This window comes from Callospermophilus lateralis, chromosome 4, assembly GCF_048772815.1.
Source record: "Callospermophilus lateralis isolate mCalLat2 chromosome 4, mCalLat2.hap1, whole genome shotgun sequence".
In the NCBI taxonomy this organism is placed as follows: domain Eukaryota; kingdom Metazoa; phylum Chordata; class Mammalia; order Rodentia; family Sciuridae; genus Callospermophilus; species Callospermophilus lateralis.
This window is the reverse complement of record NC_135308.1, coordinates 26599565-26624198: the sequence shown is the minus strand read 5'-3', so window position 1 is coordinate 26624198 and position 24634 is coordinate 26599565. Positions and strand designations below refer to the sequence as shown.

General features: G+C 33.5%; 1 protein-coding gene across 2 annotated transcripts in view; it reads left to right on the top strand.

Annotated features, from left to right (window-relative positions):
* Glra3 (glycine receptor alpha 3) overlaps nt 1-24634 on the top strand; it is a 156105-nt gene that overhangs the window by 111255 nt on the left and 20216 nt on the right. For both annotated transcript variants that reach the window (XM_076852373.1, XM_076852372.1), the window contains exons 6-7: nt 10655-10792; nt 13667-13881. In XM_076852373.1, the coding sequence (XP_076708488.1) occupies nt 10655-10792; nt 13667-13881 (353 nt within the window). The remainder of the gene's footprint in view (nt 1-10654; nt 10793-13666; nt 13882-24634) is intronic.

The following is a 24634-nucleotide window of genomic DNA, read 5'->3' as shown; positions in this document are numbered from 1 at the left end:
TTGTTGATTTTTCTGAGGTCTGGTGAGGGTAGAAAGAAAAATCCAGAAGCAGATGTGGTTGAAGAAAGGGAGGGTGGGAGGCAGGGAAAGAGACAGAAAAAGAGAGAAAGGGAGGGAATACAAGAGAAAGGAATAGAAGGGAAGTAAAGAGGAGGGAAGGAGAAGGAAGGGGAGGGGAAAGGGTTAAAGGCAGCCAGGCAGGCAGGAAGGAAGGAAAAAAGGAAAAATGCAAGCAGGCTGGCTGGCTTGCTTTACAAATTGTTAACACTTGGCAAGAACAAGGGAGATTCATACTATTTATAGTCACCATGTCTGCTACAAAACTGTAGATTTAAAATAACAATTAAAATGTGTGAGTCCATAAATATGAGGGTTTTTTGGAATAGGTCTTTATATATAAATATGATACAAATACACTATCAGTAGAAGATAGAGTATTTTCTAGAAATGTTGTTTTTTTCCTCCTATGTCAAACAATAATCCCACAAAATTTCCCAACATAGCTACTTTGAAACTGATTGAATAGATCTGTATGCAATCCTTGTTTATTAGACAGCATGGGCCTTCGGTGAAACTGAGGCAGCACAGAGGCCCCCTTCAAACCTTAATTCAGCAATCATGCTAGAAACATTTGAGACATAGCACTCCTCCTCTCCTATCCTCTAGGTTTTTTTTTTTTTTTTTTTTTGGCTGTTTTTTTGTTTGTTCCTTTGTTTGTTTGTGGGGTCGGAGGTGTTTCTATGGAAATTTGAAAGAGTCTCACCAAGGTACACCTCTTGACTTGTAGCAGCAGGATGACATCAGACTTTCAAGTCCCCACTGTCCATGACATCTCCAGGTCACTATGGCACATGCTCCAGTTCTTATTGGAATCTGTTCTTACAGATTTCTGATTAGGGTGAATTATCCTTATCTTCTGTATTCTTCTTGTCTGAAAAAGGGTCACAAAATTTCCCCCCTTCAGAGTAACTTGTGTTTTCTTGTTGGCATTTTAGGCCTACACATCTCCTACAGATAATAGGTAGTTTGCTGAGGAACGTAACATGTCCTGTCAACCCAGGTAGGGCTGCAGGTATTTTGTTTTTTTTATTTTTTAAAGAGAGAAAGCATGTGAGAGAAAGTAGTGGGCCCATTTTATAGAATTATTCCTTTAACCTCACATTCCCATCACTAAATCTGTTCCCTGTCAGGACAGAGAAAATGTTAAAATCTCCCCTGCTTGTCATTAACTTGCTTTTTTGTGATTAAATCTCCCCCTCAATCTAATTACAATCACTGCTTCTATCATCTCATAAGAAATAAGCCATATGTTATACTGTGGATGCAAAAAGTCTCCATGCCCATAATTAGGTTGTCATATTTACTTGAAATCAGCATATAATTATAACTTTATGAATTACAACACCCAGGCAAAATTATCCTAAGAATGTAGGTTATAATATAATTGAATCATTTAACAAATAATCTAACTATTTAACAAGTTTATTCTTTAATGTCAGCATAGTTTGAATATAGTTTTGAACTTCAAGTTAACTTGTGATGAGCAATTTAAGATTGGTATACTTCAAATAGTAAGGCTTCTGAATATATTTCCAAAAGGAAACAACATTTAAAAACAAACTTACAGGAAGCATTGTGTTTTAAAGTAATTCTCACATTAATATATTAAGGTTCTTACAAAAGTCATCACAGATTTTGCTGTGTAACTTTTTTTTTTTTTTTTTTTTTTTGTACCAGGATTGAACCCAGCACTTAACCACTGAGCCACACCCCCAGCCCTTTTTTATTTTTTGAGACAGAGTCTCCCTAAGTTGCTTAGGGCCTTACTAAGTTGCTGAGAGTGGCTCTCAACTTGCAATACTCATGCCTCAGCAGCATCCAGGGCCACTGGGATTACAGATGTGCACCACTGTGCCCAGCTGTAACTAGATAATTTGAGGTGAAACAGAATTTTATAGAGCTGCTTGCTTCTAATTATTCAGATATTTTTCTGTACAAATACATTTTTCATTTTAGTTATCGATGATATTATAGGATTTTGCTGCAAGTAAATCACCAGTCATCTTTTGCCTTGTTGGAAATATTATTTTTAAAGTTTGTTATGATAAATTTATTAAAAAGTAAACAGCTATTACATCTGAGAGAAGCAATGTGGTTTTATTTATACAGAAAATTATAATAATAATTCTTTTATTAAAAGAGAGAGAGAAAAGAGAGAGAGAGAATTTTTTAATATTTATTTTCCAGTTTTCGGTGGACACAACATCTTATTTTATTTTATGTGATGCTGAGGATCGATCCTAGCACCCCGCACATGCCAGGCAAGTGCGTTACCGCTTGAACCACATCCCCAGCCCCGATATAATAATAATTCTTAATACCATATAGATTTCTGCCAAGGCTAAACAGTATCAGCTTTTATTACACTGTGTAGTAAATGTGAAAATCAATATTTGAAATATTAAATATAAATATTTGAAATCTGTCCATTACCATACTGATTTCCTTCTCTTGAACTACCAATGAACTTAACTTCATTGATAAAAATTTTGTGATGTTTCACCTTAAAAAGTAATTGTACTATATTTTTATAATTTCATTATCTGATTTTTAAGTAAGTCAATCATATTAAAATTTGAATTCCATAGCATTATTGGGGTAAAAGTTTAAGGATATCAAGATGGTGGAGGCAGGTTACAAAAAAAAAATGCCTGCTGAAATACAAGACAGAGAGTTGAGTCACCACAGCCCTGTTTGGGATGAATGATATTACCATGAGCACTCCTATCACTGTCACTGGGTTTATTGCCATGGTACCCCCATCATAGGTTTTGTATTTTAATCAGGCAAAAACCAAGTAACTAATGGAAAATCTATTCTAATTAGGTGAAAATAAAATAACTAGTGGGAACAAATGGTCAAGGTCTTTAATTAGGTCTGTGAAAAGAGGACAGAGGCACAACTTAGGGTACAAAAGACAAAACTCACTCAGACATGGGGGTTTTCTCAGCTCACTCCACTCTACAGTGTTACTTTTTGTTTTCAGTAAATCTATTACTCTGTATGTCTTGTTCAATTCTTTGTGATGCCAACCGGGACCCCCCAACTGGATACTCCACTGTTATCATTATGAATACTATTTCATGATATTGTCAAATGCACTCAGAAATGACAATCTGAAGTGGATCTTCTTGCTAGTACTATGTAGGACTTCCTTCTCTATGATTATTCTGGTTCTGCATTCTTACTAATGAGTAGTGATACTGAAACATCAGACATTAAAACCCCAAGAGAATTACAGTGACTTTTTATTCTCTACTCACAACATTATAAACTTATAGATATTGATGAACTGCCTTGGCTAACCGAATCTCTTTGTTATGATTTGGGACCTATGAAATGGATTATTTCATAAATTGGAGTAGATCTAAACCTTCAGACTTCCGGGAGGCAGACATGAAATGATTTCTCACAATCTGAATTAACTCCAAAGAGGTGTTCCGGCAGAGTCTTCTCATAGTCTTTCCTACTTTGGAAATGCAAAACACCACAACATCTTTTCCACATTAAAATGAGATCATAGTCAGGTCCTTTGATAATTTTAATTAAGATTTCTCACAGAAAATTAAATATTGTATTTTCTATTTGTATCAATCTTTGGAGAAATGTGCAAAGTTATTGGTATGACTGTCACTTAAAGAGAGTATTAAGGAGTCACAAGTTACATTTTCACCATTATCCCAAGGGAAGGCTTAAATCTGATATATACTCAAGTATCTGCAGTCTTTAAAGGGAAATTTAATGCAAGTACTTGTAAGATAACAGTTATAGGTTAGTTATACCAGCATGTTTTAGAGAAAGTGTAATTACTAAAAAGATGCTTAAATTAGCAAACCTATAATTTAAATGAAACTACATGTAACAGCCTGAGTTATGGTTAAAAAATATCAAATTAAATGCATAAATTATAAATAAAAAGGTTTTAATTAAATACATTCTGACATAACAGTTGTTCCTTGTCAGGTCAATAAGAGTTACTTGAGCAATATTTCTCCTAGCAATACTCAGCATGTCAGCAATACTCAGCCAAGAGTGAGCATTTCTTTCCTTTTGTTTTTTAAATTCCAGTTGTTGATTAAGAACATAAGCATCTGCAAACTGGGTCAAACTAGAAATGAATCTTGCCCTCTCTCAACTCTCCTTCTCTTATTCCTAATAACATTTAAGCAGCAGGCCAAAAATTATTCCTATCTACCTTAATCTAAATATGAACTTATAATTGATTTTAAATCTCTAAATTCATTCTGAACTTGAAATTGCCAAACCATCTTCCAAAATGAGTATGTCATTTTTGCATTCCCACCAGCAATGAATGAGAGTTCTGTTTTTCTACATCCTCACTTGCATCTGTTGTCAATGTTTTGAATTTTGATTCTAACAGGTATATAGTAGCATCTCATTGTTGTCTTAATTTTTAGTTAGTTAACGTCATATGGTAAGAATTTTTTTAACGATCATACATTTAGATCTCCTGAGTTATACAGATGATTCCCACTACTAATATCTTATGTTTAATTAAAGAAAAAAAGAAAGAAAGAAAACACTGTTGGATGCGGTAGCCCATGACTATAATCTCAACTACTCAGGAGGCAGGCTGAAGCAGTAGGAATGCAAGTTAGAGGTTAGCCCCATCAATATACAGAGATGTTGTCTTAAAAAAAAAAAAAAAAAAGTACTGGGGAGGTAGTTCAGTGGTTAAGTGCACTTCCCTGTCATGCACAAGGCCCTGGGTATAATCCTTAGTCCTGAAACAAACAAACTCAAAAAAAATTTTTTTAAAGAAACTATTTTGTTATCTAATGACATGGAGGAAGGTAAAAAATTGGAAATTTGCATCCTCTTTCTACAGGGCTGTAAAGAACCCCTCCCTTGTAAACTTATACTTCATTCTTAACTATTATAAACTTCTATAGCATATTAATTGCTTATTTTTAAAAATTGTGCTTCAAATTATGAGTAATTACTTAAATATATATCATGACTATATGTTTCTAAGATACCTTCATAAAAAGAAATTGTACATAATTCTAAAAATTAAAAATAAAACCACTTTAACTGCCCCAGTCATTATGCCTGTTGAGAATACCATAGATTGTGTGGTGTCTTTAACCAAAGACTATCAGGCTGTAGTTGCTAGATTTTTCTTTTTTCCTATATTCATATCATGCCACTAGCAGAACCTGAACACTGGCTCATTCTTCTACTTCCCTGTCTAGATTAGCAACAGAGGCATCCTGCAAGAAGAAAAGGGTCCAGAGTCCTTTTCTGTATCTCTCAAGATTATATTTACATCTTTTATTCCAGCCTCACAAATCAAACTGCTAAGTTCCATCTGATCTTCTACCACCTGTACTGTGCAATGTGCAATTAACAATATTATTAAATGTTTACCCCTATATACATCTCTAAGTTTTATCTTTGATATCTTTGACCAGTTTTTCTGTTTATATAACAGTACTGAATGTTTTTTGCTTTGTTTTATAGTGCATTTTAATTAGACTTATAAGGCTATCTTTAATTATATCATAATTTGAATTCATTTATTTTAATTAACCCAATGATTGAGTGTCTCTTTTGCTATTTCTTGCAAATGATCTCCCAGATCCTGCTTGAGAGGGTATGATTCTTAAACCTATATCTCCAATCCTGACCTCACTTTTAGTATACAGTCCCATGGCTTCAATTATTTTCAACATATAGTCAATGTTAAATTTGTTAGCATCAATATCCACATCTCCTGTTAGCATTTTAAATTTAGTGCAGCCCAAAATAAAATCATCTCTCTCTCTCTCTCTCTCTCTCTCTCTCTCTCTCTCTCACACACACACACACACACACACACACACACACTTGCTCTTGCAACATCATTACATCATTAGAGGCTGCCAGGTAAGCTCAAGGGTCAATTTACTTACTACTTCTCTTTCTCCCCTTCTGTATTCTAATTCAAATATTAAAGTACCTGCTACATGCCACATATTACTTTAGGTGTGGGAAAACATATCAAGGATTAAAACTGAATAAGAGAATATATTTCTTTTGCAAAGTTTAAATTCTAGGAGGAAAGGTAGAAAAACAGTATAAAAACCTGGTGAATATATACATTGTCAGTGAAGGATAAAGTACAAAAGAAAAAATAAAGAAGCAAAGGGTATTGTAGACCAATGGAAGGAAAGGTATTTTATTAGAGGATCAGAGAAAGCTACCCTAAAGGTATAAGAAATGAGATATAAGCAGAGTGTACCACAGTTATTGTAGGTAGTATAGATTAAAAATTGAAATTTTCTTTTTCTTCCCTGTAAATATATATCTAATTAAATGACAAATTAATAAAATGATCTACTAAAATTTTAGCTCTGATTTATATTCCTGGTGGACTACCACAGAAGAATAAGAGGATTTTTGGTTTGTTTTACCTTCCTAATAGGTAATTAAAACTTTAGTCTCCAAAGGTGGTAGTTTCTTAAAGGTTAGCAGCAATGTGACATTGGAAACCATATCAATGAACTCTTCATATTCTTTTAAATTAAAATCCATTTATCTGCTTTGCACTGAGAACAGATCTTTTTATCTATGCATGACTTTTTAACATAATGTTTTAACTATGTGGAAACTATTAGTTTAATGTATTACTCTAATCTTCCAAACAATTGACACATTTTACTATACAATTTCAAAAGATCACATCCATGAATGTCACTATAGAGCTTAACAAAACAATCTCTTAAGTACTGAGAAGCTATTAAACTTATACTGTGAAAACAATTTATCCGAAATTCTAATTTGGGTTTGAAAAGCTAAAAATCTAATATTAACAGCAAATACAGCCAGTTTTTGTTCCCTTTAAAATGGTAGGCTTAGTTTCTTCACATTCAAGAAATTTTCTGCCATCTACCTAGGCATAATAAACACAGTGTTCCAGTTTTTCAAATGAAAATGTTGTTTTATTAAAAAACAAACAAAGGCAGTTCACCTTGTAACAATCACAACTCACATTTTTACATAAGGATCAAACTTAATAAAACTTGTTATTACTTAATCATGTTAGAAATAATGAGGTGCCTAAAGAAATTAAATATATGGGTTGGCAAGGAAAAATTGTGCTTTTGCCAAAGGGTATGCTCCCAAATGGAATCTGTTGAGCAAGCACAACTGGGAGGGCAATTTGCCAATATTTATCCTTAACAAGATAAAGCCCCTTGCTCCTGATAGGAAGAACTCAGAGGTAAAATCTATGCAATGAGCTAATTTTAAATTGGGGACGGGCATGGACAGCTACAGTTGTGATTGGATACTTGTCAAAAAATTAAAAATGGCACCACTTTGGTCATATGATTCCCTAAATTTAAAATGACTCCATTCCAATTACATGATTACCTAGTGTTAAGATGGCTCCATTCTGACCACATAATTCACTAGCATAAGATTGCTCCATTATACTCATGAAACTTAAATTACAGTAATCATGCCTGTGTTGCATTACAGGATTAACTTTGATAGAAAATATAAATCTTACACAATAATAAAGGACATTCTGAGAGAAAAGTAACATGATTTTACTATAAGATATTCACTGCTTCTTCAAGGATCAAGGGCATTCTTAAATGAAAGTGGCATTGTTTTACCTGAAGATAGGCCAGTAAAGAATAACTACCAACATAGTCTGAGGCCACTGCCTTTATTTGTGATAAGCACTAGAACTTTTACCCACCATTGTTTTTCAATGTCAGAATAAATATCAAAGCAATAAAAGGCAAATAATATCATATAACTTTGATAGTGCTTTTGATCCTGTGGATTCCATGAAAGGATTATGCTAGAGTAGTATTTCTAAAGCATAGTTTTTGTGATATCTCCCTTACTCAGAAGATCCCACTTTCCCATTACTGTCCACAAGGAATTTTAAAAATCAAGCTTTCCAATCCAGATTTTAAACTTCATAACCCTACATTTATTTATTTCTTCATTTCATATGCTCTTGGGTACAAACTGGTTCTAGATGAATGAAGCTAATACTATTTTATTTTGTCAACCTTGGGAATTTTCAATTTCGTTCAAATCAATTTTCTTTTTCTTTTGCTTGAAGTGTTCCATCTTCTCACTTTCTTTATATACAGATATTGCCTTGTTTTCAAGGTACAACTCAAATGAAGCATGCCTTACATAACAGTAGGTACTCAATAAATGCTTTTTGGAGAAACAAGTAGTCATTCGTTTATTTGTTTCATCACAGCTAAAATTTGAAATTGTTGGCTCAAGTTAGAGTTAATGTCTTTGTTCACTAATAAATTGTTTTTCATTTTGAATTTTAGTACAGTACAAGGCAATTCAATTCATGACCCCAACTCATGATCTCATTAGCCAATCTGCTCCACTTAAGATTCTTAGACTTTCATAAAGATCTGTCAAAGTATAAGGACACTAAAACACTTTGAAATTCATAGAAAAAAATGATTATTTAAGTTTTGTTTCAAGGTTTATTGAGACAATAATGCCATTTATTTAGTTTGCCTTTAACACCCAGTAAGCAAACTCAGAATAAGAACTTCCCATAAATTGGCAAACTCATTATTTTTTCTTCTGGTTTCAAAATTAAATATTTTATGGATTATAATAAAGTAGACAGTATGATTATAAAATTCATATTCCTAAATTGTTTAGTGTGGTTGATGATTGAAGATAAAATAAAGTTATATATGCTATCTAAAAACTGTATTATAGACTACTTAGAGCTTGTTCTTTGAGGGAAATTCAGAGAGCTAGTTTCTTTTACAGAAGACCTTGATAAAAATTTAGAATGTTAAAACAAAATGAAGTTTCAGCTCTCTTTTTTTTTTATCCATCTGTATAAAATTGGCACAAAATCTCACATATTTTGTCTGTAGTGGCTAAATGTGTGACAGAATACCATGCAAATCTTAATCTGGCAGCAGAGAAGAACTGATGCCTATTTATCTCTAGATCACAGAGAAGTGTGCATCTCTATTTTCTTTCTAGGTCAAATGGTATCTATAATGAACATATTAATTAAAGAACTTATAAATAAAAGCAAAAGCCTTCTTTTTATACCAATGAAAGCAGTAACTGAAAGGTTCACTAAATTTTTTTTTTTTTTTTTTTTTTTTTGTGTGTGTGTGTGTAAGCAAGTCAGGTAATAAGTTCTTGTTGTGCTAAGTACAACAGTCAAGAAAATAGTCCTGCTCTGGAACAAAAATTCATACATGTCCCCTGTAGTCTGGATGACTTTACAAACTGTACCAAGTAGTGCTTGTTCCATAATAAGCCATCACACTTATAGTACTATTATTCAAAAAAAAAAAAGAAAACACTTCAGTAGCAGAATCCCAGACATAAGGGGTCTGATAAAGGATGCTCTTGCAACATCATTAGAGGTTGCCAGGTAAGCTCAAGGGTCAAGTGGGAGTGTCAGAATTATTACCACCACAGTTAGAACAGATTCAGCTCTCTGGAACGCTTCTGTCCAGGTATTGGGGAGGATAGAGAGTGATCAGTTCTCTTCCCTGCTCATTACTCTTTTCTGCCTAACCTACTCCACACCAGTTGTTTCTAATTACTCGAATAGCCTCTTTCCTATAATACAAGGTTCCTTCCAATAAAATTTTGTTTGGCATAAGTTCCCCTGTGTGTAGCTTCTTAGATCTAGAGCTTTCACTTCCTTTGTCTGACCACCTTATTTAGTTCAGAGACCACACATGCTTCCTCTCTCTCCTCCATGGCGGTTGTGCTCCAAGGAACTCACTTACCAGATTAAACAATCCTACCTCACAGATCACAATCACTTTTGGGTCCTTATTCCAGTAACCTTCAAGCATAAATTTCCATAATTTCACACTCATGGGGAAGAAAAAAATGAAATTCTGCTTTTCTTAGATACTCTCATTTAGAGATATGAATTTTTAATTTACTAAAAGTTGTTGACTTATTACAAAATCCACTACTTAATTCTATCCTGATCTGACAGCATGTACAAGAAATTCCTCCTTCACAAACTACTCCATGTGAAACTTTTAGTACTATTATCTTCCCCTAAACAGAAGACATCTCTATTTAAACTAATATTTTGTCCATGTTAGGACTTGGAATATAGAAACAGATACTGTAGGCTAAAATAGCTAATGATTAAATTAAGAGAGCCATCAGGCAGTAGTACTTCCCCCACAGATGTTTCAGTTGGTCACAGTCTAGCCAGTGACAATTTCAGTTTTTGTTGAAAAAATTAGGATTTTTTTCAACAAAAACTGAAATAATGTGAAAGAAGTTAAGTGGAAAACTAATGAAATTGAACCAAATGAAAATCGTTCTATTTAGCAGCTGCCCATCTCAAGGAAAGCATCTGTCCCTTAAATATTCTACCTGTTATGTAATATTTTTTATTAGTCTAGTTCATTTTTTTACATTAATTGGTTGAGTGTTCCATAAGAATACTCTTGTTAAATGTAACCAGGTAGTACATAGTTCAATTGATAAGATGAAAGTGATCTTTTTATCCGATGTGACTACACAAGTAGTTATTAATTTCTCTTCTTTGAAAATCCTTTTTTGGCTCTTAATATTTTTATTATGTTTTGACTAGTTGGGTATACAATGAATGATCTTATTTTTGAATGGCAAGATGAAGCACCTGTACAAGTGGCAGAAGGACTAACTTTGCCCCAGTTTCTGTTGAAAGAAGAAAAAGATTTACGATACTGCACTAAACATTACAATACAGGTAGGGATTGAGTGCTCTTTACATTTATTATTTGTGATTTTATTATATTCAGATGTTTCTTAATTTTAATGCTAGTTTATTTCCTGTTTATAGCTCAATGTTTTAACAGTCATAAGCAGAATATAGAACATTTGAAATTTATTGATGTTTTGACTCATTACATATGGTTATATAATTGGTTTGTATGGGTCCAAAAACCTGCTTGGTATCTAATTATATTTAAATACTTATTTATGAAAAGTCCATACTTACATAATAATATTCTTAAAATGTTCCCTAAATTTCTGTGTGAAGAACTCTTTTGGGGTAGTAAACATTGTCTCTGCTAACAAAATAAAAGCACTTTCTTTCTTTAAAAAGTTTATTTGCCTACACTTCCCCCACTGGTCACATTTTAATGCATTTCAAGTCATTTTTATCTAAGTACTTACTATTCACACTGACACGAATCTTCTGCCTCTAAGGGTAGACAGAAAATATAGATACCAACAGCAAGGACAAAGAGCCTCATTGTGTAATATGTAATTTTATGAAATCTGTTCACTTAACTAGTATGGGCTATCCATGAAATACCTATTCTAACCGTATAACCTCCATCTAAAAATGTATCTAATGGCTGACAACTGAAGCATCTCTCCAATGTGGTGCATGCATGGCCTCCTACTAGCATCAGCTGCTGCTCTTAACATTTCATTACAGTGAAATACGATTCATCTTGGCATCAGCATTTCCCAAAACCATGATCTGATCTTTTACTATACAAAGTCCCTAGTCTCTCTTATCTCAACAAATTCATAGTATCTGATCAAAGTCACCTTTTTTTTTAACTCAGATATCTAAATTTTTAGGGAGCTCCAAGATAACAACCCAACACAAAGATAAAAGGTAAGAAAGTCAATAGCAATGTCCTTACTCAGCTTTCTAGGGACAGTTGTAAACTTCTTTAGGAAAATGCCAAGAAATCTGTAAAGTGGAGGTAGGGTGCTGTTTTGGTTTCTTAGCAGGACCCAAATAAGTTGTTACAAATATGGGAGCTTACCACAACAGAAATATATTCTCTCAGAGTTTTGGAGGCCAGAAGTCTAAAATCAAGATATCAGCAGTGTCATGCTTTCTCTGGGAGCTCTAGGGAAGAATCCTTTCCTCCCCTCTTGTAGATTCTTATTCCTGACAATCCTTGGTAATCCTTGGATTGTTGAAGAATCACTTTAGTCTCTACCTCCATAGTCACATGGCATTATCCCTGTATCTTTGTGTCCCAAATTCCCTCTTTTTATAAGGATATCAGAAATTTTGGATTAGAAATTAGAGATCATCTTAATCCAGATAAACCTCCTTTTTCTTTCGGTCATCAGGTATTAAACCCAGGGACACTGAACCACTGAGCAACATCCCTAGCCTATCTTTTTATTTATTTATTTATGTATTTATGTATTTATTTATTTATTTATTTATTTATTTATTTATTTTTAAATTTTGAGACAGGGTCTTGCTTAAGTGCTGAGGCTGGCTTTGAACTTGAGATTCTCCTGTCTCAGCCTCCTGAGCCACTGGGATTACAGCTGTTTACTACCATGTCCAGCCAGAAAAAAAAAAAAATTTTAAACTTGATTATATCTGCAAATACTTTATTTCCAAATAAAGCCACTGTCACAGGTTCCAGGTGGACATGAATTTTCGGAAGATAAATTCAACCCAGAACAAGAAATTAAGTTGTAAACAACCTCAGGATGATTTTTAATGATACAGGGTCTCAAGACCCTTTCTTAGCAAAAAGTAAATTAACATACTTTATACAGTTACCTACCAAGCTATTAGAGATTAGAAGAAAAATCTTACATTTATGAATATATAAGTGCATAATTGGATAGGTGTTTCCTCAAACGATATAGAAGTCTCACAGTTTTATATTCAGGAGATTAAAGCACAATAACCTGTTCAAAATGATATAGAAAATTAAAGCATCTGGTAGTGTCCTCAATGAAGTGTGTGATTAATTTGCCTTAGTTGCTAACTAAACTCCACATTACATTATTCCTACCATGAACAGGATTCATCTATTAATTATTTTCAAAGAGTAGGCTCAGATACCACATATTTCCTTTATATTCCTTAAGTAAATGCCAAAGAAAGACAGACACTAGGCTTTATAAGAGCCATATTTATAAATACCCTATCTTCTAAAAACTGAAACACTGAATTTAAAAATTCTTTCACATACAAATGAATTGCACAAACCCTGAAGTTTTGTTCAGTTTTGTTTTCATTATCCAAAAATTTATATATGTATAAAATATACACATATTTATATACAATGGTCTATATATTTATTTTTCTTCCCAGCAATGCTGATAAAATGCTTTTTTAATAAAAGCATATTGAGGTTTTTTTTTCCTTGACTATCATATGAAATTTAGAGAATCTATACAAAGTATCAAAATGGTAATCATTAATTATTCCATGAGATTACTTAGTGGATTACGTAACAGTGATATCATGAAACAAACAGTGAGAAAATATCTTTATATGGTAAATGTACATTTCCCTGTCTACTTAAAAATAAATTACTAGAATCAGGTCAAAAAATAGATATTTGACTACTCTGGCAAGTATGAAGTGCTATTCAAATGTGAAGCAATAAGTTTACATACACTTTCTTGAAAGAGTATATGTACACTCTTGTTACACTGCTTCTAGATGCTAACAGAAAATTTTCAGAAACCAATTTGAATATGTGATATCAGGTCTCTCTTCACTGTAGTGGAAAAATTTAGGACAAAATATAAAGAAAATAAAATAGTGATATTTGATGACATAACAAAGACCTATTATTTTTTTTTTACTAATTGTTGCATTTATTTCATAACCAATTAGGAAAGTTTACATGTATAGAAGTACGATTCCATCTGGAACGACAAATGGGTTACTATCTCATTCAGATGTACATTCCCAGTCTCCTGATTGTTATTCTATCCTGGGTTTCATTCTGGATCAATATGGATGCAGCTCCAGCCAGGGTAGCTCTGGGAATAACAACTGTACTTACTATGACTACGCAGAGTTCTGGATCACGAGCTTCCTTACCGAAGGTAAGTGCACTGAAGGTACATTCACATATTCCACATATGGTTATAAGGATATCATTGTCATATTTGTGAGATATTTTTCAAAAGCCATTTATCATTCATTACTGATTTCTCAAGTAATATTACCAAAGCAGAAAACTTGTAAGACACAGAAATAGATAAAAGAAAATATTCTATAAACTAGTGATTTCTGCTACTTACAATTTGTATTATGATCGCTATTTAAATATCAACAGTAATATTATACACTGTGAAATTCTTTGTATGTGTAGATTTTTAAATACTTAGAAATACATAAACATTTATTTAAGTTGAATAATACTGTGATTTTAAAAGGTGACATAGTACTCCATTGTATAGATGTATCATCATTTACTTACTCCTAGGACTAACACAATGATTATTATTCATATAATAAATATTATATACATGACTATACATATATATGTATTTGTGTATAAACAGACACAACACATGGATACATAGCTTTAAGTATACTTCATGTTATTTTTTAAATACATACTTAGAATGGGAATTGTTGCACTTATAAGCTGAATGCATTAATTTGTGTTGCCAAATTTAGCTTCAGAGAAGCATTATAGCAGTTATACTTCTATAAACATTATATCAGAGTGCCCATAGTGGGGCCAAGTATGGTATCATTTTTGTGGACTCCATCCCACTCTGGCTCGTAGGTAGCCATTGGTAAACAGACAGGAGATCTTACCCATTCCATGATTTTAGTCCATGCTAAAGAGTCAGAATTAAAATAAAGCTATTTCCTCAGTGAGGTACACAAAAGACTCAATACTTCTCTTGTTAAAATGTACTAAAACACAGTATAGGAAACTGTTTACAACCATTTATCTTCATAGAAATATATATATTTTCCTCTAAAAACACATCAAAGAAATATCTATTACTAAATTGAGGACTCTCATAAAGCTTCTAAGAAGCTTCATTATTTATTTTCATTAAAATGCTGTACTTCAATGTAAGAAAATTATGTTCACTTTTCTTATGCAGTTGATGCTATCTGCTTGCTAGACCAAGTAAATTATAAATGTGCTGTCATGTTCCCTTAGTCTTTACTATGAATTGTATTCCATGATTAGATTTATTATAGTAAGACACCTAAATAAATAATGTTGGCCACAGGCTACTTTATTATTAAAAATGTTAGAAAACTTGATATTTGACAAGGCTCACATAACCTATGACTTAATCATTGTCTTTCAAAATAGCATCTACTTTATTAACACTTAATTGTATTTTTAAAATGGCCATGTCAACTTGTTTAAAATATTGTCCATGTGAAAATTATAAATCTGTTCCTAGGAATAAATTAAACCTCAGTGTTTATTTACATATGTAACTGTTAAAATTGCATACTCTATTTTTAAAGGAAATTTATTCATTGATCTTCATGAGCCAAACAGAAATGTAAACTCATTTGTTTTGTAAGTTGTCAACTAAAAGAAGAGAGGAAAATGCTCCATTTCAGGAATCTACAGCTGTTAGCACAGCATAAAGGCATTCACACAAAGAGTAAGGTAGGACTAGACACATATAGCTCTGAGTAGCAAAAGCAAAAGGAAGAAAGCAGCAAATAAAAAAGGCACAACAGGCACACAAGTTTTAGAAAAAAAAAAAGGAAATGAAATGTCTGAGACAAGTTCACACTTTTCTCAAGAAAGAGAATTTTTAAAAAGGCATTAATTTCATCAAGATCTCAGGGAAGGAATCAATTTTCAACCATAAATTCAATTAAATACACACACATACATAAATAACCTTTCCACCTTTTGGAGCATAGAGATAATGACCACTACAAATGTGATGACAGACTTAACTCTCACCTACAAAAAGAACTGATTGGAAAATGCTATTTTAACAAAAGGTGACCGCACTATCTTCAACGTTGTGACAGTTAAGACATGACTGGTTGAGCATATTTAATTACGCACATTAGAATTCAGGAAGATAAATTCTGAAGACCCGGGATAAACAAAATGTATGAATATATTGGTTGAGACTGTTCAAAAGAGCAGAAAAATCTCTTTAAAAAAATCCACTCCTGATTCTGTGATTTTTCTTTTCTTTCTTTCTCTCTTTCTTTCTTTCTTTCTTTCTTTTTTTTTTCAGGGCTCAACTCTTTAGGTACAAAAGTATCTAAAACAATGTACCTTAACATCAACTGCTCTCAATATCACAAAAGAACATGCAAACACCTGAAACTCTTGTTACAGAAACATTCTCCATTTGCTTACTGACGAATTCTAGCAAGTAGGTAAACAAAATTAAGTTTAGGAAAAAGAACATTTTCAAACATAGGATGAAAAAATAAATAAATCTTTAGTTTATGATAACTGCTTAATGTTTCTTCTCACCCAACAGAAGATCTACAGACCTGTACATCTCCTTTAGAATAGGAGAAGCATAGAAATCAGCCAAATAAGACTCAGGAGAAAATCTCTAAGAATACTTTAACCAGCTCAAGAACTACAGAGCTGAGATTCTCTCTGATATATTCTATTGCATTGATCTCTAAAGTGTCATGATAAATCAAGCATGTATGTCACAGTCCAAAGCAAGAAGAGTACTGTGATACATTCATTTTTAGAATTTATAGTTATTTTGCATTTCTACAGTTCCTGCATCAAGTGTTCAGAAGAGGGTAACATGCATCCTATTGCTAGTTAGGAGCACTTTCTTATACTATGTGCTTGAATCAAGTCAGAAAAAGTGGCAGTAGTTATAGAACCATATTATAGAAAGCTTTATTCCTTGATAATGACTGTTTATTTTGGGTGCAGTGGTAGGCTACTGAAGTATTTTAAAAGGAGCAATCGCTCTGACTTCTCTATGAAAAATCATATAGAAGAGGCAGAACTTATCATTAATTCCTGTTTGAGACCTACCCTCAACCCTTGTCTCCATCCCATTTCAGGACCAGCTTTGGTACATGTTTGCTGCTTTGCATCACTTGCAGAAGTACATAAGTATCTCCATGTACTCACAAATTTAGTCTTTTGAAAATAAATTTCATATCTATTATAACAACAGAGACGCACGTTTGATAGATGTGTATGCATATACATACATATATATATATATATATATATATATATATATATATATATATATATACATTGCATACATCACACACATTCACATACCCAGATATGAACTGGGCAGGGGTGGAAAATCTCTGAATTCAATGTTCATCCAAATCCTAGCCTTTCACACAGTATATCAAAAGATTCTTGACATTGGAGGCTGTTTCAGCTCAGTTTCAATGCAATTATTCAGCATTAAAAAACAGTCCCCAATAACTTAAATTATTCTTGCTCAAAGGCCTATGAGTTGCCTGTGTCTTTTCTGAGTTGCCTGATACGGGATGAATTAAGAGTGCGTGTGAATCTAGAGTGGGGAGTGATTCAGGTCTGTGGAGTGTCTCCTATTTGGAAACTGTAGGTATTAGTAATATGTTCTTTCCTTGGAGGAGCGCTGACCCCTTTTATTGAGGAGAAGCTATTCAAATGAAGCAAAGGGTCAGGTTTCAGGGGGCTGAGTCTATCTTCATGATGTCCACTGTCAGCAGGTTGACTGACACCTGGGTAGGCCACACCCAAGGGCACAGTAAGAGAAGGGGCACACACAAGGCACTTCCATGGAAGATTCTATCCTTAACAGGGCAAGGGGTTATATTACAAAGGAACAGATGAGCGTAACTGTACCCATGAGGCTGTAGCAAGACACACCCAAGCAGGAGACACTGACCCTGGAACCCAAGAAGGGTGGGAAAAGCTCTGACACATGTCTGCAACTGAGCACCTCAGCACCTAGCCGGGGAGTGTGACTCAGTCACATGTAAGGTTGGTCTCCCACAGAGGAGTGCAGGAAAGCAAGAAAGAAATGTAAACAAATAATCTTATCTTCTATTATAAGGCAATGATTTGTTAAACCTTTCTGTCTCCTTTCTTAGGCCACTCTCTGGCTTATTAGTAAGAACTCAAGAAAACAAGAGGGATGAAAGTATGAAGATGAAAAGAGGGAGAAATCCCGGGGAGATTGTATTTGGATTTTTCTCACTCTGCCTCTAACACTATGCCCATCTTCTTCAGAATATAACTTTAAACACTGAAAAATCAGGAGAACTTGAAATTTCAAACAAGACTAATTAATTAGTTCACAGACTGTTAGAAACCTGAAGCCTATGCAAATTGCAAATTCTGCACTTAAAGATGTTTATCCTCAACAATAAACAGAACCATATATCTCAATTTCTCTCAATTTTCCCCATTCAATTTACCTGTGAAACCCACCAGAGTAGCTTTCTGAGGGGGGAAAACTGCTCTTTACATATTTCTTTCTTCAGAGCCCAAATCAGTACATAATATGTGCCTACTCAGTGAGCATTATGGTGACATATAAAGACAATGTGAGCTTTTAAAATATTTACTTAGTGCTTAGCCTTAACTTGAAAAGCAAGCAACTGAATTATTCTTTAATTGTGCTAAACCATATTTTTTGCTAGAGTACCACCAAATTAATGAACAAAGAATTTAAAGTTTGCATTTATCTACCTTACAGTACAATAAAAAAATGGATCTTAGAAAATATAATAAAGATAGCTCTCATCACCAATTAAGGAAGTGATTACAACTATCAAAAAGTGAAAAGTAAAAAGTTAATATGTTTTCATATCATGATTATGTTGGTACAAAGATCTATAATTGGGATTGATTATATGGAAAAGATAGGGGATGGGAAGAAAATTGAAGCACATTGCACTACTGTGCTTTATCTAATTAATAAATATAACATTCTCATTTTCTCAAAAAAAAATACCCTGTAGTTTTAAAAAGAGGAAGTTGTATATGTTTGAAATTACGCAACTAAATAGGGTTAGAAGAACTGCATAGTAATTGGGCGTTCCCAATAATATGGCAATGAATTGTCATTACTGTCAGAAATACCTTGGTGCTCACTGTTTAAATACAACTTCTAATATCTACTCCAAATATGTTTAACTGAGATCCCTTCAATCAAGATCAGTACATATATAATGGTTTCATTTCTACTATATTATTGTGACAATATACTTAATAAGTAAATTCATCATTATGATTCTTGAATTATATTTGAATGTAATATACTTTATTAATTTTTTTAAACTTTATGGATCATAAAAATAGTGTCATTTTATATACTTATTTAGGAAAAAGACACAGAATATAAAAGGATTCTTTATTCATAAATTTTACTAAAACCACAATACACAATGCATATAAAACCATCTAATTTTATGATTAATACAAAATCTGATTATTATGTAAACATAATTCTTAAACATGTGTCAGCCCTATGCTAGGAAGAATAGAAACTGATGAATATCTCTGGTTCCACATTTAATCTTCCTACATTTACTAAGCTTACTAACTGTCATTAAGCTGAAAAATTAACAATTATCAAGTATCTTCTTTGTACTTGACATAGACACACAGCTGGTACATAAATTCTTAAAGTTTAAAGAAAAATCACAAGGTTTAAAATTGTAAAAGACAGCATTATACAACAGCTTTGGCATCAAACTGAACTTAAAAGCAAAAGCTGTATGCAATTTTGAGACTATTTTATCTAAATAATGTCTTTAACTCCCTTTACTGCTATTTAACTCCATTGACTGTATCCTATAATCATACTATGAACTCTCTAAAAGATTTAAAAAAAAAAAAAAGATGTGAAACTATCCCTTTGGGCTAGAGCTGTGGCTCAGTGGCAGAGAACTCATCTTGCATGTGTGACACACTGGTTTTAATACTCAACACGACATAAAAATAAATAAAATAAAGATATTGTGTTCATCTACAACTAAAAAACAATATTAAAAAACTATCTCTTTGCCAGTGGAAGATAAAGCCTTGGTCCCAATAAGAGTGTTTAAAAAAAACTCACAGGCTTTATCTATCTTTATGATTCCAGTTGGGAATTTATTTATAAATCAAGCTCTTAGGCTCATATACTTCCCTATAAAGATATAGGGAGATATTTTGATTAAAATAAAGATGATGTTACAGAAATACAAAATCTCCATTTTGAAAATGCAAAGGAGAAGTCACAAATACAATTTAAGTAGTTCAAAAAAGATAATGTATTAAGAAATGCCAGTTAAGTCTAGCAAAATGAACCTAAGAAGCATTTCTAGTGACATGTAGATTTATTTTACAGTTTCACATGTTAAACATAAGAATCATATCCTATAGAAGAGATAATAGTAAAACTCCAACAACTGAAATGGGAGTCGGAGATTACTGTGTGACAAAATCCTTCAAAATCCTTTAGCTGTTTGGTTGTATTTTTCCTGTCTAGGGAATGGAAGGATTAATCATCAACCTCATCTTGTTAGAAATAATGGAGCTGTTATGTGATATGATTCTCTGTTGCATTTTCTCTTAATGTAAGATTCTTTATGTGGAAAATATTGTGGTAGAAGCATCATTCATTTTCTATAGCTTATGAGTATCACAATCAGTATGAATGTGACATCAAGGGGCCTGTTGTGAGTTACCCTCCAGGGTGATAAATGTCAGAATGTCAAAGCTCACAATACTCCATGCTGTGTGATTCATTACTTAATGCCTGGTTTTTCTCCTTTTGCCTTTTCAATATCATTATACTCTAATGTCTGTTTTTTTAAACATTGTTTATTCTTTTCCTTTGTTCTAATTTCTTTCTCTCTGGGTTTATGTCTTAAATAATATTCATGCTCCTTTTGAGATGAATATATTTTTTTCTATAAGCATTATAGAATGTAAACTTTTTACATATGAATTTGCACCAGAGAAAAATGTAGGATGATACTCTGATTTGGATGTAAGTAATAAAAAATTAAATGAAAAAAGTCATAGAGATAAAAAAAAACTCAGAAAATAAGTCATGACACAAGCAGAGAGATTTCATTTAGTTCAGAGGAGAAACATTTATCTGTAAGCTTGAATCATCTGCCCATTCCGCAGACAAAATTATTCACCATTTACTTGACATTTCTGAGGAACTGGGGGAATTCACCACAACTGATTACCCAAAAGAAGAACAAATTATTCTATTCAAAGGGCTATTTTAGCTAATCAAAAGCACATATTGGGCTGGGGTTGTGGATCAGTAGTATACCACTCACCCAGCTATGTGAGGCACTGGGTTTGATTTTCAGCACCACATAAAAAAATAAACAAACAAAACAAAGGTATTATGTCCATCTACAACTAAAAAAAATTAAATTAAAAAAAGCATATACTGTGATGTTCTTAATACATCTTTGTCAAATAAAAAGCAAATTTGGATTGAGAAAATAATTTTTAAATAAAATGACAAAATAATTACTTTTAAAAAGTGCTTGTAATAATGAATCCCACTATTACTTACAATTATAATACACCAACAAAGAATTTGAGGGCAGGGAATCCCTTGAAATTTACCTTATAAAGTTTCTACACATAAGTTTATATGAGGTTTTACTGATTCAAACACCCAGGTTCCAGTTTAATCAATTTCTTAAGTTTAAGCTACACTCTTTATAAATACATTTAAGTATCTATTTCTAGAAACCTCTGATTAATGTAGCATGGATTATAATTTAGTAAGCTACATCTAATACACTATTATCCATGAGCTATAGCATAGGAATTTACTGGTCCTGAGACAATCCTTTTAAATACCTATTGTGTGAGCCAAGGTAAAGGCGTGCATCTTGGCAGGCTTCTCAACCACAATTTAGAGTGCCATACCTAAGATATAGCTCACCCAATTTTATTGCTGAGGAATATAATTTAAAATTGTTGCTATAAAATAATCATATTAAAATATTTCTAGGGGCGGGGCGGGGAGAGGTGGGCAGAGGTTGAACCCAGGGTCACTCAACCACTAAATCACATCCCCAGCCCTTTTTATTTTTTGTGACAGTATCTCATTAAGTTGCTTAGAGCCTTTGAACTTTTGAACCTCAGTCTCCTGAGCTGCTGGGTCTCCTGGGTCTCCTGGGTCACTGAACCTGGCTCATACTGAAATCTTACATAAGTATAAATTTATTTATGAAGGACACATGAGATATAAGCAACCTAGCAATTCCTCTGGATCAGAAAGCACAAAAACCAAATAACTTCAGGAGATTGATGCAAAAATAAATGAACAAAGTAGTCTGATGTGATCAATGAAAGTGTCATAGGATTGGAGCCTTCTGGGAAACTGAGGCAACACAAAGCACCCCCCATGTCTTACTCTTTCAAATCCCAATTCTTATAATCAAGTGAGAAAGATATCAGGTATGTCGCTCAGAGTAACAGGCAATGAATTTATTACAAAGGATGGGTAATGGTAAAAGGAAACACTCTCAAGGGACAGAGCAGGTCCTCTCAGAGAGGAGAGAGAGAGTGCTCCTTTACTTTCCTCCATTTTTGGGGGTGGCAGGGGAGGTTCCCTGGAAAGTTTTCAAAGAGTCCCAACTAGATCCATTTCTTGACTTCTGACTAACAACAAAATGACATAAGACTTTCAAGTCCCTGTTGTGTATGACAACTCTAGGAATCCAACTGGATTCTTAACCATAAATTCCTACAGATTTTTCCTCATTTCCTTGAGTTCCCTGATTTGGTCTGTGAAAAAGGTCATGAAAGTCCATCCCTTCAGGGTAACTTGGGTTCCTCTTTTGGACATTATTTCAGGTTTGCATTTTTCATGCAGATAACAGGTAGTTTGCCAAAGAATGTGACATATCCTGTCCACTTAAGCTAGATAAGGCTGAATGCAAATCGATTCTTGGAAAGAAATCATGTGCAGGTCAGCACAGTGGGCCTATTTTATAGAATTATTCCCTTCACCTCATTACCACTGGCATCTGTGTCTATCGCCTATCAAAAGGAGAGACAGGCAGTGTAGCTAACTAGTTACATGCATTCCATGCTTACAGGCATGTTCTTTTCATTCTTTTTCATTTTCTTTTCTTTTTACTATGTGGTTCAAACAAACTCATTACTATGCCTAAATCTGGCTTGCAGCCTGCCTGCCTTTACTTTCTGTACCTAGATAATTCATTGTCTTAGATTAAGTTAGTGCTTCACAGGTCTACCTGGATTTTAGTTTTTGTAATCCCTTACATCTGAATTTACAAAATCTGGTACTGTCACTACATTTTTAGGACATTCTGGGCTGAAGATAAGAGCTGTTTCATTTTCTTTTTTCCACTATAATTGACAATTTCTTAACACAAAGCAGTGTATTTGGTCTTTAATGAAGATACTGTTATTTTCTATTTAAGGTATCATGAATAGTAATCAAATCATAACTCACTTTTCCTCAGTCCTAAACTTAAGGGGGTCCTTGAGATTGTTCCAAAATAGAAATAGAAATCTCACTTCCCAGTTCCTTCTGGAGTCCTCATAGTGCTGTGCAGCACCGTCTGGTTTTCTTTCCTATTCCAAGCACCTGCTAAGGTTACATCCCTTAGAGCTCTTGGAGTCAGGTTCAGGGTAGACTATTATTTTGGCTGATGAATCTTGAGCAGACTTGTGCCACTTCTAGTCTAGAACAATTTATTGCCAAACATGAGACCCACCAGTTCCCTGCTTTCCTCTGCTGTTGTGTCATGAATGAGCACTACAATGACAACACAACTCCATAATCATGATGTGACCCAAAGCTGACTAGGAACATGAGAGAAAAATAACCCTTTGTTGTTTCAAGATAGGAAGATGTTGGTGTTGTTCGTTGAATGTATCATATCATAGCTTGAATTCTCCTATGATCGCCAGATTGTGTCACTGGGGTGGGGGGGGGGGTAGATGAAGGTTTTACCTCCAGATTCTTGTATTGAAGGAGAATACTGAGGCAAGACTATTCCCTGAATTAGAATTAGTATCCCAACCACAGAGTGGATAATGGGACTGTTGACAAGAGGATCCAGAAAGATGGACAAATTGGATTAATACTGTCTCAAAGGAAACTGGGCAATAAGGAGTAAGAAAAGTTAGAAATCATGAATCACACGAGGACTACACTGTGTAGTTAAGAGTAAGAAATTCTGTCTTTATTTTAAAGTTACCTGCCCTAAAGTACCAAACATAGAAGCTGCCAGGTTCTATGTTTACTTGGAAGGACAGCTAGGACAGTAAAGAAAACTGAAATTTAGGGAAGAGGCTCAAATGATGAGAAAAGCAAGAGTTTAAAACTCAAGAGCTGTCCACAATTAAAATTCTGGAAGACACAAGTGTTTTCATATGTTGTGTTGCCACTGAAAAGAGTCACTGAATGAATTTGGAAATTATTTATCTCATTTATTCTCTGGTACATGTCATTATCAATTTAGGTTGTTAAAGAACACGCACATACTTTATGAGTTATATTCTTCCAGGAATGGCAGTGTCTTTAAAGGCTGCATTACATCTTCTTAGAAAGCATATATTTGGAGGCTGCTGGAAATTTCCAGCAAAATTGCAAAATTTATGAGATCTAAATCTACACTTTGCAAACAGATGGACACAACACAACATTGGAATAAAACAGGGATTCACTGCTCTAGCTCAGTAGAGACCACTCTGAACTACAGAAGTGACACTTCTGATACAGCAGGAAATGCAGGAGTCTTCTTTGCAGAGTGCTTCTTATGTAAGTTGACACCATTGTCAAAAAAATGAACTCTTTATAAAAAAAAATTAATCCAAACCAAAGTATTAACAAAATTACTCCAAAAACTGAATTT